The sequence below is a fragment of the Rhinoraja longicauda genome, chromosome 8 (genome assembly GCF_053455715.1).
Source record: "Rhinoraja longicauda isolate Sanriku21f chromosome 8, sRhiLon1.1, whole genome shotgun sequence".
Taxonomy (NCBI): Eukaryota; Metazoa; Chordata; class Chondrichthyes; order Rajiformes; family Arhynchobatidae; genus Rhinoraja; species Rhinoraja longicauda.
The window spans coordinates 34,256,978-34,271,444 of NC_135960.1; the positions used below are offsets into that span (position 1 = coordinate 34,256,978).

Genomic DNA, 14,467 nt, shown 5'->3' on the forward strand with positions numbered 1-14,467 from the left:
GGCGCTGCCGGCACATGGACTTGCGGGCAGGGCAGGTGTGCAACACTTGTGGTAGACTTACTGCGTTCACGCTCTCTCCCTGGCCTCCAATCCAAATTGAATTGCCTATCCTGCTGCAGTTTGTCAATCGCCAGCCGAAGCGCCGGAGACAAAAAAAAACACGTCGAGTCCTGCCTCGAAAAAGCGGCAAGTGTGGAAGAGTTTGCCCTGCACGAGCGAGGGTGGGGAGTGGCCACACCATTGTAAATTAAACTGGAGAATTGCAGTGAAATTAACCTTCAAAAGGTGCAAGGATTGCAGAAGGAAACAAAAAAAATATAACGTAGTCGCTGGGAGCCCGAGCAAATGCAACCCTTTATCTACTCCTCCCACGACTTGTAGTAACCTAGGGCGCTACATCTGAGAACAGGTCTTGACTTGGAAGCTCTGCCCGGCTCCGCGACACCGTTGTTCCAATTCCGAACCGTGGGCTGTTGTTTTTTAAAGACACCGCCAACGTCCTTAACGGAGGGAGAGAGGATGAGCACCACGCCGAGTACAGACTCCAGGAAAAGCAGCTATGGGGACAGCCTACGAGATGAGACAGAATCGTCACATCAAGTAACCATGCTTTAACCTTACGGACGCTCTTCAGCCATTCATTTTCTTTAATGTTATTGTGGTATTCTGGGCTGGTCCCATATCAGGGGGGCGGCGGCGACTAAAGCCCTCCTATGCACGCACCTTTCCAAAGTCATCCCAATGGCTTCCAAAGTATCCAATTCCTCTAGGAGAGTTGGAGTCGAGAGAGAGGGCAATAAAAGGGTCTGAGGAGGAATGCGGGATAACTTCCCTTACAGGGTTTGATGGAATAGCACAGCTTGTAGGAGCTCAGCTTAAGGGACCTGTGTTTGTACATTTTCCCTGTGAGTCCGTGGGCTTCCTGCAACTTCCTCCCTCGTCCTAAAGCGGTGGGGTTGTAGGTTAATTGGCTTCTGTAAATTGCGCCCCTCCCCCCAGTATATATAGGTGAGTGGAAGAATTAATGGGGAGTTGAGGGGAACGTGGCGGCCACTAAAATGGGAAGAGTACTGGGTTAGCGTAAATGAATGCTTGACGAACAGCAGGGTGTCGGTGGGCCGAAGGGCCAGTTTGCTTGCTGTATGACGCCTTGAGAGTAGTGTGGTAAAGCTAGAACTCCATCAAACACTGGTCTGGCTGCACTATACAGTTCTGTTTACTACTGTAGGAAAGATGCATCAGCACTGGAAATGGGTAGAGGGGGTGACCTATGAGTATATAGAGGTTGCAGAGCGTTAACTATGAGGCAAGAATGATGGCTGGAATTGTATTATTTCAAGTGAAGGGGGCTGAGGGAAAATGTACTCTTGATTATAATTTCTATTTATGCATTTATATTTTAATTTACCCTTAAGTTGTGGAATATAATAATGTATGTTTATAATTAATTAGAATACAATGTATTATAAAATAATATTTTATATTTTTGTTTTATATTAATGTAAAATAAAATATAAAGCCTCATCTGGTTGTAGGGAAGGGAGTCATGAGAAGAGTGACTAATCTGGGGAGCAAAGTTTTATTGGGTGGAGATTTCACTGGAGGGTCTGTAATTATATAGAGCCTAAGTAAACACCACACCAAGATTCTGGTCTGGTTATCCAGAGAAGCATATACAGAGAAACTCCAATTATCTGCTTTCCAAGCATTCATAAATTCCAATGATTTAGCATCTGGCTCACCAGCTGATGTTTTCTGTGCTTCCTGTCCACTGACTGGAGTCCTGGTTCCTGCATTCCCCACTAAATCAATCTGGATCTTTCCCGAGTTCCCTTTAAACTTTAAATTCTCTCCAGAAGGAACTTTTGTTCCCCCACCTCCCAGATAGAACATCAAGAGTACGTTCTCTCCCACCCTGTCTCTTGTAAAGACGCCATCCCCTACTCACAATTTCTTCATCTCTGCTGCATCTGCTCCCAAGATGAGGCTATCCATTCTAGGACAACCAAGATGTCCTCCTTCTTTAATAATCGCGATTTTGCCGCTGCTGCCGTGGATGAATCCCTCAACTACATCTCTATGTCCCGTATTTCTGCTCTCGCTCCTACCTCTGCCAGATGGAATGAGGATGGGTTACCCTGGTACTTACCTTTCAACCCACCAGCCTCTGCACCCAATACATAAATCTCTGACATTTACACCACTTTCAATGTGATCCCATCACCAGTCATATCTTCCCATATGCACCTCGTTCTGCACCCTTCTGCAACTCCTTGGTTCACTCATCCCTTCCCATCCAGACCACCCTCTCAGCAGGTGCTTACCCCTGCAACCACAGAAGATGTAACACCTGTCCCTACATCTCTTCCCTCACCTCCCATCCAGGTATCCCAACAGTCTTTCTGGTGCGATAGAAGTCCACCCGCGCCTCCTCTAACTTCATTTACTGCATTTGGTGCTCCTGATGTGGGCTCCTTTACGTCAGTGAGACCAAGCACAGACTTGGCAACCCCATCCCATGCAGGACACTGTCACTGCACTGCGTAGCTCCTTCAGTGACAGACTCCTTCACCCCAAGTGCGTGAAGGAGAGATATAGGAGGTCCTTCCTTCCCGCTGCTGTGAGACTGCTCCCAGCAGACGAGTCAACAGTAACAGTAAAGGAATACACAGTAAACTGATGACAATTTATCCTTGTCTTTACTTTTATTTATAATGAATGATCTCTTGCCACTGTAACACTGCAAATTTCCCCAGTGTGGGACGAATAAAGGAATATATATATTCCATCTATATCCCTTCCTCTAGCTTCACAGTTCATGCCTCTTTTCTCCTTACCTCACAGCCTTTTGTTTTCTTCCCATCTTGGGCCTTTGTCACCCTTCTGCCAATCAACGCTCACTGACCTGCTGACTAACTCCAGCACTTGTGGTCTTTCCTTTCTTTAAATTTACCAGGTTCACTGATATGTCACTGCATAACATCTTTAAAACAAAAGTGTATTATGAATGCATTGGAGGATTACCATCCGATAGTCCAGAAAATCTGCTGGTCCGGAATCTCCTGTGTACACAAGATCTCCTGTGTACTTGCTTTAGAAGGAATGCAGTTAAGATTTACCAGACTTCATAGGAGCGTTGGTCTGTCATTTTGAGTAACTCAGAACTCTATTGTCCAGTGCTTGGAAGAATGAGAGGGGATCTTATTGAAACATACATAACTCATAAGTGTGCTCAACAGCTTAGTTAAGGCAAGCATCATTCCCCAAAAGGAGTCTGGAACTAGAGGTCACGGTCAAGAATAAAGATGAGAACATGTCGGGCTAAAATAAGGAGACATTTCTTCACAAGAATGGCAAATCTTTGGAATTCTCCACACAGAACCAAAGTGGAGAGATTTCTGAATCTTCAAGGAATCAACACACACAGGAAAATGGTGTGCAGCTAGAAGATCACCAGTAAAATCAACATTCCTGTGGGGCCAAATGGCCTATTCTCTCCCATTCTTTATCTTCTTATGAATATCACGTAATATCTGGAGATGTCTAGCAAAAGATTTGGCACCTGGCTCTGGAGCTGAGGAGCTGCACTCGAGAACCAGACACATCTTTGTTCAAGTATAACTACAAGATGAGCATCCACCTGCCAATGTAGAAAAATGCCCACACCTGGCCCATCCATTAAAAGCAAGAAAACCCCAAACCACTTATTATCTTTCTGTCAGTGAACTCAATCATCAGCAGAGCAATGGAAGTTATGTCAACACTGCCATCATGAGGCATTCACCAGTAAGTGGTTCAGTGTGCATGTGTGTTCTGACCTGACGAAGGGTCTCGACCCGAAACGTCACCCAATCCTTCTCCCCAGAGCAGTCACCATACCAGGCTGAGATACAACCTGCCAGAGTATTTACTGTGGCTCATCTAGAAATTCGAGAAAATCTTTGTCGACATGCTGAATCTTCTTAGATACCAAAGAAAGTAAATATTCTGGTATACTTCCATGCTCACTGCATCAGTGTGAAGGGACCAAGTTAAGTTGCTGACGATATGGAAACCTAGGAACTTGAAGCTGTTGACCATCTCTACAGCAGCTCCATTGGTGAGGACAGGCTTGTGTCCACCCCATCGTTTCGTTGGTTCAACAACCAGCTCTTTTATCTTGCTAACAGGAAAGGCCAGGTTGTTGTTCTGATGCCCTGATTCCTATCTGTTTTCTACACTCCGCCTCATCATTGTTGTTGAACCAGCCAACAACAGTGTTGTCACTTAAAGATCAAGTTGGTGTTATATTTGACTCACAGTCACAGGTGTACAGGAAATAAAGAGGGGACCGAGCCACACAACCAGTGTTGAGGGTCACGGTAGATGAAACACTGTGACCAATTTGAATCAACTGGTCAGGAAGTCCAAAATTCAGTGGCAGATGAGGGCCCCAAGGACCAGGTCTAGGATTTTAGAGATGAACTTATTCTGTATTGCGGTGTTGAAGGCTGAGCTGGAGTCAATCAATGGCATCCTTAAGTAGCTGCTTTATTGTCAATGTGAGCCAGAGCTCAACGTGGTGCAAGGGAGATAACGTTGACCCAATCTGGATGCAGATTGTAAAGTGTCTAGATTGGCCAGGAGACCAGAACAGATGGGAGCTATTACCAAGCTTCATGATGGTCCGCGGTAGTCATTGAGACAGTTCATTGTACATTTCTTGGGGACTGGAATGATGAATGTTTCCTCGAAGCAGATGGGGAAAGCAGACTATTGACAGGTTGAACGTGTCGGAGAAGACTATGGCTAGTTGAATGGTGCACAATTTCAGAACCTGCCCAGGATTCCCTCTCGCCTGGCTGCTTTCTGAGAGTTTACCCTCGTGAAAACAGATCTGACTTTGGCCACTGACATGTATGAGACAGAGCCAGTGGAAGATGGGAGGAGGCGCTTTGGTGGAATTGTTTGTCTTTTCAAAACAGGCATAAAAGGCATTTATCTGGCAGATATGCATTGTTGCCTGGGACCGCCCCTGATTTTGTCTTGCAGCCTATGGTGGTATTCAGGGCCTGCCACAGATGCTTGATTGAATTGAGCCTCTAGCTTGATCTGGAATTGTACCTATTTCAAAGACTGTGTACAATACGTCTGAAGGTGATAGATTCTCTAGATCAGGGCTGTCAAACTCATTTTAGGTGACGGGTCGGAATGGGCAAAATGCGGCTTCATGCGGGCCGCATCAGTTGTGCACGCGTGATCGCTCGCATGCTCCCACAGCTTTCGTTGCCTTTGTTTTTTCCAACCTGCTCTCATGTGTCTCAGTCTCTGCTATAACTACAAAGTGTTTCTCTTTACGAATTTCATTTCTTATGAAGAAGATTGCCTAGCAAGTCAAGTCAAGTCAAGTTTATTTGTCACATACACATACACGATGTGCAGTGAAATGAAAGTGGCAATGCCTGCGGATTGTGCACAAAAAAGAATTACAGTTACAGCATATAAATAAAGTTAATAAGTTACTATAGTGTAGACAAAAATTTAGTCTCTGGAGTTATAAAAGTTGACAGTCCTGATGGCCTGTGGGAAGAAACTCCGTCTCATCCTCTCTGTTTTCACAGCGTGACAGCGGAGGCGTTTGCCTGACCGTAGCATCTGGAACAGTCCGTTGCTGGGGTGGCAGGGGTCCCTCATAATCTTGCTTGCTCTGGATCAAGCATTACTTTTATGATTGGTATTAACTTACAGTCGTAAAGTTGTGATGAGAGAGAGAAAAAACAATGCTATTTTGGCTAAGATTGTTTTGGGAGCAACACCCTTTCCAGTAATAAACCATTTGAAATCGAACATTAGCAGACACAAATGTAGACCTAACAAAACAAATTGTAAACGTTGGCTACACAACTGCACCTAATTTTTATTAGCCTGCTTCCAGCAATCAAACTCAGACAATGCACAGTTAGCTTCTAATTTTTAATGAAGTGATCACATTTACAATAATAGAATAGAAAATGAATGAATCGCAATATTACGACATTCAATATTTCATAATGCATTTGGCTTACATGTCGCAGTGCATTGAACAGTGTCACTCATTTTTCACTTGTTGCTTCCAGACACCTGACATCTCAGGGACCAGTTTCTGGGCAGTTGTGATTTTCATAATGTCATTTAGATGTCTGTGTGTCAGCTGCGAGCGCGGTTTGGATTTGTTAATGTTCATTATGGAGAACGCTTGCTCACAGAGATATGTTGTCCCGAACATGCAAAGGATCTTTGAGGCAAAGTCTGTCATCTTGGGATACATCGGCCCCAGGTATTGATAGAATGAGTCCAGACCCACAGTCTCAAATTTATATTTCAAAGCCGAGTTACACTGAACTTCAATGAGTTCCATTTGGAGTTCCTCCGGCACATCTGAAGCTGCGTTGACGGCAAACGGCGAGCAAAATAATGAGAATTCCTTCTCCAGCTGAGTGAAGACTTGAAAACTATTCTGAAACTCACTTTGCAGTCATGATATTTTGTCCTTGTACCTGTCCATGCTGTCATTATTCCCATGAGCGACACGCACAGACTGCAGAGGGGAAATGAGCTGGGTTGCTCCGGGATAGTTGCATCTCCCACAGGACTAATTTAATTTGAAAGGCACGAATGCTGTCGTAGTATTCCGTAGCAAGTTTGTTGCGGCCTTGCATGTTAACATTAAGCACATTTAAGTGCTCTGTTATATCCACCAAAATGCAAGATCACGAAGCCAGCCTGGGTCATCCAACTCTGCCACTAGCTTCCCTTTCTCGTTCATCAATAATCCAATTTCTGCACGTAATTGAAAAAACCGTTTGAGCACAACCCCTCTGCTCAACCAGCGGACTTCAGTGTGGTAGGGTAGGCTGTGTCCAATATTACTTTCGGACACAAGAGTGTCAAATTGCCAATGGTTGAGTCCCTTGGCTCTAATAAAATTAACCGTTTTGATGACTTCATCCATGACATTGTCCATTTTCAGGCTCCTGCTACATAACGCCTCTTGGTGTATAATACAATGAAAATTCCAGAATTCCTGCTCTGGATTCTCTGAACTTCCTCTCGGAGTTTCACAACACCTGCCTTTTTTTTCCCGGCCATCTGTTGCCACCCTGACAACGTGACTCCTGTCAACCCCCAGTCTGTCCAAGGCCTCGACTAGGCTGGAGAAAACGTTGTTCGCCGTTGTGTTGTTTGTCTTGGGAACCATCTCCATAAACTCCTCGGTGACGGTCAAAGATGCATCAACACCACAAATAAATATTCCTAATTGAGCTACATCAGTCACGTCAGTGCTCTCATCAATTGCAATAGAAAAGGCAATAAATGACTTCAATTTGTTTTTTAGTTGACTGTTCAAATCTCCTACAAAGTTCCCGATTCTATCTGCCACAGTATTTCTTGACAAGCTGATATTACCAAAAGCCTGTCCCTTCTCAGGGCACACCATCTCAGCTGCCGACGTGCTTGCTTTGATGAATTCCTCCTCTGAGCGTGGCTTCGACACAGCAGCTATATTGTTGGCAATAATGTAGCTCCATCATGAGTCTCTCGACTTTTGGTGAACACTGCTCTTTTTTTCAGAGCTGCTTCAAGCTCGTTTACCTTTTGCGTTCGGAGTTGTCTGTCCCGCGTACGTCATATTTGTCTCCGTGTGACATCTCATAGTGTCATAGAAACATAGAAAATAGGTGCAGGAGGAGGCCATTCGGCCATTCGTTTTGCCACAGCCACTGTTGCGAGCATATCAGACACACATGTTTGCCATTGACCTCACAGAAGAAAAAAAAGATCTTTCCAATTATCGTTGAATATCCGACCTTCGATGTCAACTTTTCTTTTCTTGGAAAGCATTTTGAACCGCAACAGCAAACAGTCTCAGCCTTGCTACAGGTGTTACTTACCTGAGTACTCTGTGTGTTTATACTGTGTCTGACGACGTAAGTGGGGCCCTAGTGGTCTTTAGTGCAAGGTGGTAGGTAGGTGCTTATGCCCAGCGGGTGGTTAACTGCCGCCTATTGTTTTCTAAGTACACAACAAGCCGGCACGCTCGGACAGCGGTGGGAGAGAAAGCGGCGAGAGAGAGAAAGCAGCAAAAGAGAGAGAGCGGCGAGAGAGAGCAGCTGCTGTACAGATACATAATAAATGGTCGTGAATATACTATTTTTCCCCCAAATCATCCTGCCGGTTGGATTGGACCCCTTCGTTTGACACCCCTGCTCTAGATCATTGACCGTCTCCGGTACGCGGTTGGCATTGATGGCACTGCCCTGAGCTGGTTCGCTTCGTACCTCAAAGATAGGAGTTTCGCCATCAACATAGGCAGTTATTCCTCTGCTCCAGCTAGCCTCTCCTGCGGAGTTCCACAAGGCTCCATCCTAGGCCCCATTCTCTTCTCTCTATACATGCTCCCCCTTGGCCAAATCATTCAAAGGCACGGCATTTCTTTCCACTGCTATGCCGATGACACTCAGCTTTACCTCCCCCTGAAACCCAACAACCAGTCAAATTTAAACAGCCTCTTACACTGCCTTGAGGACATAAAATGTTGGATGGCACAGAACTTCCTCCAATTAAATGAGAGCAAGTCTGAGGTCATCCTATTCGCCCCCCCCCCCCCCCCCCCACTCCATCAAATTGATAACAGGCAGTCTTGGAAGTCTATCCTGCCTAGTCAAACCGCATGTCAAAAACCTCGGCATGATATTTGACTCTGCATTAAAATTTGATAAGCAAGTCAACGCTGTGGTAAAAGCCAGCTTCTTCCAACTTCGAACCATAGCTAAAATCAAACCTTTCCTCCAATTCGACGACACAGAAAAAATCATTCACGCTTTCATTTCCTCCCGCCTAGACTACTGCAACTCCCTATACACTGGGATCAGCCAATCTTCCCTGTCCCACCTGCAACTGGTCCAAAACGCCGCAGCGAGACTCCTGACGGGTACCCGTAAAAGGGACCACATAACCCCGATTCTGGCCTCTCTCCACTGGCTCCCTGTACGGTACAGAATCAACTTCAAGCTCCTCGTATAAAGCCCTAAATGGACATTCCCCCAATACATCAAAAATCATCTAACCCCCCTCTCTAACTCCAGGTCCCTCAGGTCGGCCGACTTGGGGCTACTCACTATCCCGCGGTCTAGGCTTAAGCTCAGGGGTGACCGCGCTTTTGCGGTTGCAGCTCCTAGACTGTGGAACAGCATCCCTCTCCCCATCAGAACTGCCCCCTCCATCGACTCCTTTAAGTCCAGGCTCAAAACCTATTTCTACTCCCTAGCATTTGAGGCTCATTGAGGAGGCGCTGTGAACTGTTTGTGTGCTACTGTATGTTTCATTTTTTTCCTTAGTACCTAATCAGATGTACAGCACTTTGGTCAACGTGGGTTGTTTTTAAATGTGCTGTACAAATAAAATTGACTTGACTTGACTTGACTTTCAGAGGGAGGGAAGGAACCTGAAGAGATTGAATCCAAAGCTGGTCTTCACCTTGATCTAGGCCCCAAGAGGCAGTTTAATGTAATGCATCCTCACCGTCCATCTGTCTCCAAGGCAGCAGCTCCCTTTCTCAGTGTCACTGGACAATGCAGGAGTGACTCTGCTCTTCATTCAAAGCATTGCAGTGCATTACAACACAGAAACTGTTAGTCTCTGCTGAATGTAGTGCCTGTCCACGCTATCCCATTAGGCCTGCAACACTGTCAACCTTTCATATCCAAATGCCTTTTAAACATTGTAATTGTATCTGCCTCCTCCACCTCCTCTGGTATCTCATTCCAGATATTCACCACCCAGTGTGTGAAAAACCTACCTCTCAAAATCCCATTAAGTTTCTTCCCTCTGACCATAAACATTCAAGACTCCCCTGCCCTGAGAAAAATGGTCTGACTAGGATAGACTATCTGAAAGAACCCAGTGGGTCAGGCAGCATCTGTGGTGGTAGAGAGATGGTTGAGGTTTTGGGTTGAGACTGCATCAGGACCTGGACCCACTGAGTTTCTCCAGTAGTCTGTCTTTTTTTGCACCAGATTTCAGCATCTGCAGTCTTCTATATCTCCACTCTTAATGTCTGTTCTGTCTCCCTCATAAATTTACAACCTCACTAAGGTCACCACTCAGCCTCTCGTGTTCCAGGTAGAATATACTCCTGCCTGTATAATCTTCCTCATCATATAATCTGAGGCATCAAAGAAACAAGCCAGTATGGACCTTTTGATCTGCATGTGAGACGAATGGTTGGGCGTCAGGGAGTGGTGGCAAGAGGTGCAAAATGGTGAGGAAAGCCACCTATCAGAATGAGGGCAGATGGACAACTGTTACTGTAGAGCATTAGCGAGCAGGACCCCCAAAATACAGAGTTTCAATAGAGCAAGATAGAGACTCACAATGATCAATTCTTATTCTGTTAACCCTTCATCTTTCAGGAACATGGGGATGGCGAGGTTCGCAAAGTAAGTTTTGCTGTTCCATATTTCTCTCACAATCTGTAATGTGTTCTTCCAGTTACGGTGCTGTTGTTCAAAGTTAGGGGAAAAATTCTTGTTTCCTGGTCCAAAAGTCTGGGCTCAGTTCCGCGCCAGTGACCTAAGCTCAGAACTTGAGTTGGCTGTTCAGGGTCAGCTCAGTGGAGCAGCAGGTAGAGCCGCTGCTTTGCAGCCCCAGAGCCCCCCGGTTTGATCCTGACTTTGAGTGCTATCTGTGTGGAGTTTGCACATTTTCCCTGGGACTGCACAGCTTTCCTCAGGTACTCCATATTCCGCCATGTCTCGAAGACGTACGGGTCGATGTCTTAGTTGATTACTGTAAATTGCTCTTAGTGTGTGGATGAGGTGGGAGTTGACAAGAATATAAAATAGAATTCAATAGGATTAGTGTAAATTGGTGATTAGCGGTCAGCACAGACCCAGTGGACTGAAAGGAGTGTTTCTGTGCTGGATCTGTCTTTGACTGTACTGGGAGAGAGGAGTATTTGGGATTAAGTTAAACTGTGGTTGCTTCTTTGCTGGGCGAAAGTAAAATATTAGTGATTACACCATTTCAAATAGAGGCAGGGAGTGACCACTGGTATCAGGCTTCAGTTAATTTATCTGGTCACTTTCACGTTGATAACTTCCTCATTAGCAAAGACCCGAGGAGGCATTTTCAATGGAGAATTGGCCATGATCGCAGTGAAATGGCCGTGCAGGCTCACAGCGCCGAACTGCCCATTCCTGCTCCTATTTCGGTGTCTGGCAGTGATCACAGTTTCCTTTGTGATTTGCAAAAGATCGGGGAAAGGGAAATCACGGAAAAGGGCAGAGAAATGGGACAGGTTGATTGTTCATTGAGATTTTATACTCATTTTAATTTTCATATTTTCATAAATTATAGATAAGACCATTAGGCACATCAAGTCTGTGACAATGCTCAGTGCAATCCCATTAATCCCATTCCTCAATTTATCACCTACCTGTCTCACCAGCCCATCAACTATGGCTGATTCTCCCATCACACACCTACACTAGTTACCACTGACTTGCACATCTTTGGGACATAGGAGAAAACAGGAGTATCTGGAAAAAACCCATCTGATCCGAAGAGGAATGAGTAAACTCCACTCGACAAACCTGTGGGTCAGGATCGAACCCAGGCCTCTAGAGTTGGACCACTTTGTGTTTTATTTTTAAAAAATCTTACCTGGAGGTGGGTTTCACGTCAGTAAACTGTGGTTTTTGATTAACTGTAAAGATTACAGGTAAAGCTCACCAGAACACAGCTTTAAGGTCAAACCACTTTTATTTTACCCTTGTGTAATCACCCTCCCAAGACTCTTTAGGCCTGTAATGAATATAGAGCAGGAAAGATGGACTAGTTATACTTCCTCTACCTACCCCTGTCCACACACTTAGGCATAGATTGGGTGAATACATACAATCTAAAAACAAAACACAACATAACCCAAATTGGTTCCCATCAAAGGCAATTCTATTAATTGACCTGCTTTATGCTTTTTAGACTTCTGCAGAACCCCCTGCCGAGGAGGCCAATATGGTGAGTGATTTTGGTTAAGAATACAGCCTAGGATTAACTTTGTGAAATCTTGCTACACTTATATTGCAACAGGTCAAAATTGTCCTCTTGGCTCTGGACTTCATGGGGACATCCTGAGGTCAGGGAACTGGAAACGAGGAATTCATGAATATGTGATATAGGAGGTCATTCAGCCCATCATACCTATGCTAGTTGAAGAGGATCTATCTAACCCACCTCCCTTTATCCCTGCACGTTCACATCCATCAACCTACTAAAATATGGTGATAGTTTTTGCCTTTACTTACCCTCTCAGGCAATGAGTTCCAGAGTCACATCACCCTTTGAGTGAAGGGAATCTCCCCCTTGCAGCTCTCCAACTCTGCAAGGTCCAATCTCCAATCGCTCTAAATCTTTCCTGGATTTTCACTTGTCAGTGATGGGGAACATTTCCTTATACAAGCCCTGTTTTAGCCCCAGCCTTCTCTACTCTATAGGAAACAACCCCAGATCAATCCTTCCTCGAAGCTGCGGTTTTCCAGCCTTGTTCAATTCTGCATCCACTCCAATGCAACAGTATATCTCCTGCAATGTAGTGACCAGAACTCAGCATTGCATTCAAGCTGTGGGTTAACAAGCATTGTATGATATACCTCTTCTATAATGCGCCTTGATTAGTAAAGGACTAGTGACTTATTGATCTTATTGACCTCCCTATTTATTATGTACTCTCTCTCATTGCCACTCCCCAAATGCACAACCTCACATATCTCTGGGTTAATTTTTATTTGCCATTTTTCTTCCCAACTGATCACACTATCTAAACTTTCCCTTCCCACCACACGGCTAAGTTTTATGCACGTCATCCCTGAGTTATGAATGCCAGATTTACGGACACCTTGTACATGCGAATGAGTGTTTGTGAATCTGATGGGATGAATGGGGATGGAATTGCCGGCTTTAACGGATCTGCAGGCATCTTCTGCCGGGTGGGAACGGGGCATTTAGAGACATAGAAAATAGATGCAGGAGTAGGCCATTCGGCTCTTTGCGTGCCTTCTCTCCCCACCCCTCACCCTCAGCCACAACAATCAAAGGTTGGACCGAGCCGAGCAGGGCTGGGGCACCGAGCGGTCTCACCCGCTCACTTACTGAGTCACGGTGGTCACTCTTCCCGTGTCTGCTCATGCTCTCGTTACAGCCATTTCTGCGACCCCCTCCTGCGCTCTTTTTGTTCATTTCTGACTTACAAACAGTTCACATCACAAACTGCTCTCAGGAATGGAACCCTGTCCTAACCTGGAGACAGTCTGCAGCAAATCATGCCTCTACATTTTGATCTAGATCATTTAAATCGACAACAAATTATGGCAGTTAAGTCCCGTGCTGCATTATGTTGATACAACCCGTGGTCTAATTATTTGCTTGTGGATTCTTCAGTTGCTCCCCAGGTTCCGGGTTGTCGCTAAAAAGGTGGTGGTGATGTGTCGGGTCTGCATGCTCCTGCGCGTGTCATCCATAGCCTTCATGGAGGTTTGGGCAATGTTGACAAAGTATGGCAGCAAGTCACAGACTGAAGAGGTGAGAACATTCCCCGCTCCTTTAGTTTAGAGAAACAGCATTGTAACAGGTTCCTTCAGCCCACTGCGTTTGTGCCAACCAATGATCACCCATACATTAATTCTATTCTACACACTAGGGACAATTTACAGACGCCAATTAACCTACAAACCTGCAGGAAGGAACTGCAGATGCTGGTTTAAACATTTTCACCTTACAAACAACTAACAATGGCCTTTCCTTTATTATCATTACTTTTTTGCATATCTTTCATTCATTGTCCTTTATCTCACTACATCATTGTCTATATCTATCATTTCCCTTATCCCTAACCAGTTTGAAGAAGGGTCTTGACCCGAAATGTCACCCATTTCTTCTCTCCAGAGATGCTGCCTGGCCTGCTGAGTTACTCCAGCTTTTTGTGTCTATCCTCATCCCACTTGCCTGTCTGCAGGGAACCAATCACTCCGTCTCTTCTTCTGATATCCCATCACCGTAGCCTGCTGGCCAGCACTTGGGCCCAACTGAGACGGAGGAAGAGGAAAATGATGACAGTAGGCCCAGATATCTGGACCCTGAGTGACGGTAATGTCCACAACCACCTCCTCTCCCTCATTGAATCAAGGAAACTGTTTACAAGAATCTAGATACTGCACTGAGTCAGAATCAACACCGCACTGAACACGGTCCCTTTCAGCATCCTAGGCTCTCTCTGTTCTTCCCCCTAGGGCTTCCCTTGGGCTGTGAAAGTATTAACCATGGTCACGTTTTATCCCTTCTTCCACAGGAACAGAGAGAAAGCAGCAAAGCTGCGTTTGACCTTCAATACTTCAAGATACAGCATGTAAGTAGCCCCCTTGCATTTCCAGCTTTGACAAGCACTGGGACCGGG

At 45.3% G+C, this 14,467-nt stretch overlaps 1 protein-coding gene across 1 annotated transcript in view; it reads left to right on the top strand.

The window, feature by feature from the left end:
* Positions 1–519: 519 nt before the first annotated feature.
* LOC144596357 (cyclic nucleotide-binding domain-containing protein 2-like) overlaps positions 520–14,467 on the top strand; it is a 34,882-nt gene continuing 20,934 nt past the window's right edge. Inside the window, exons 1-9 of the mRNA XM_078404612.1 lie at positions 520–600; positions 3,548–3,648; positions 3,723–3,786; positions 6,096–6,295; positions 7,148–7,232; positions 10,431–10,457; positions 12,001–12,036; positions 13,456–13,596; positions 14,363–14,419. Of these exons, the coding sequence (XP_078260738.1) occupies positions 520–600; positions 3,548–3,648; positions 3,723–3,786; positions 6,096–6,295; positions 7,148–7,232; positions 10,431–10,457; positions 12,001–12,036; positions 13,456–13,596; positions 14,363–14,419 (792 nt within the window). The remainder of the gene's footprint in view (positions 601–3,547; positions 3,649–3,722; positions 3,787–6,095; positions 6,296–7,147; positions 7,233–10,430; positions 10,458–12,000; positions 12,037–13,455; positions 13,597–14,362; positions 14,420–14,467) is intronic.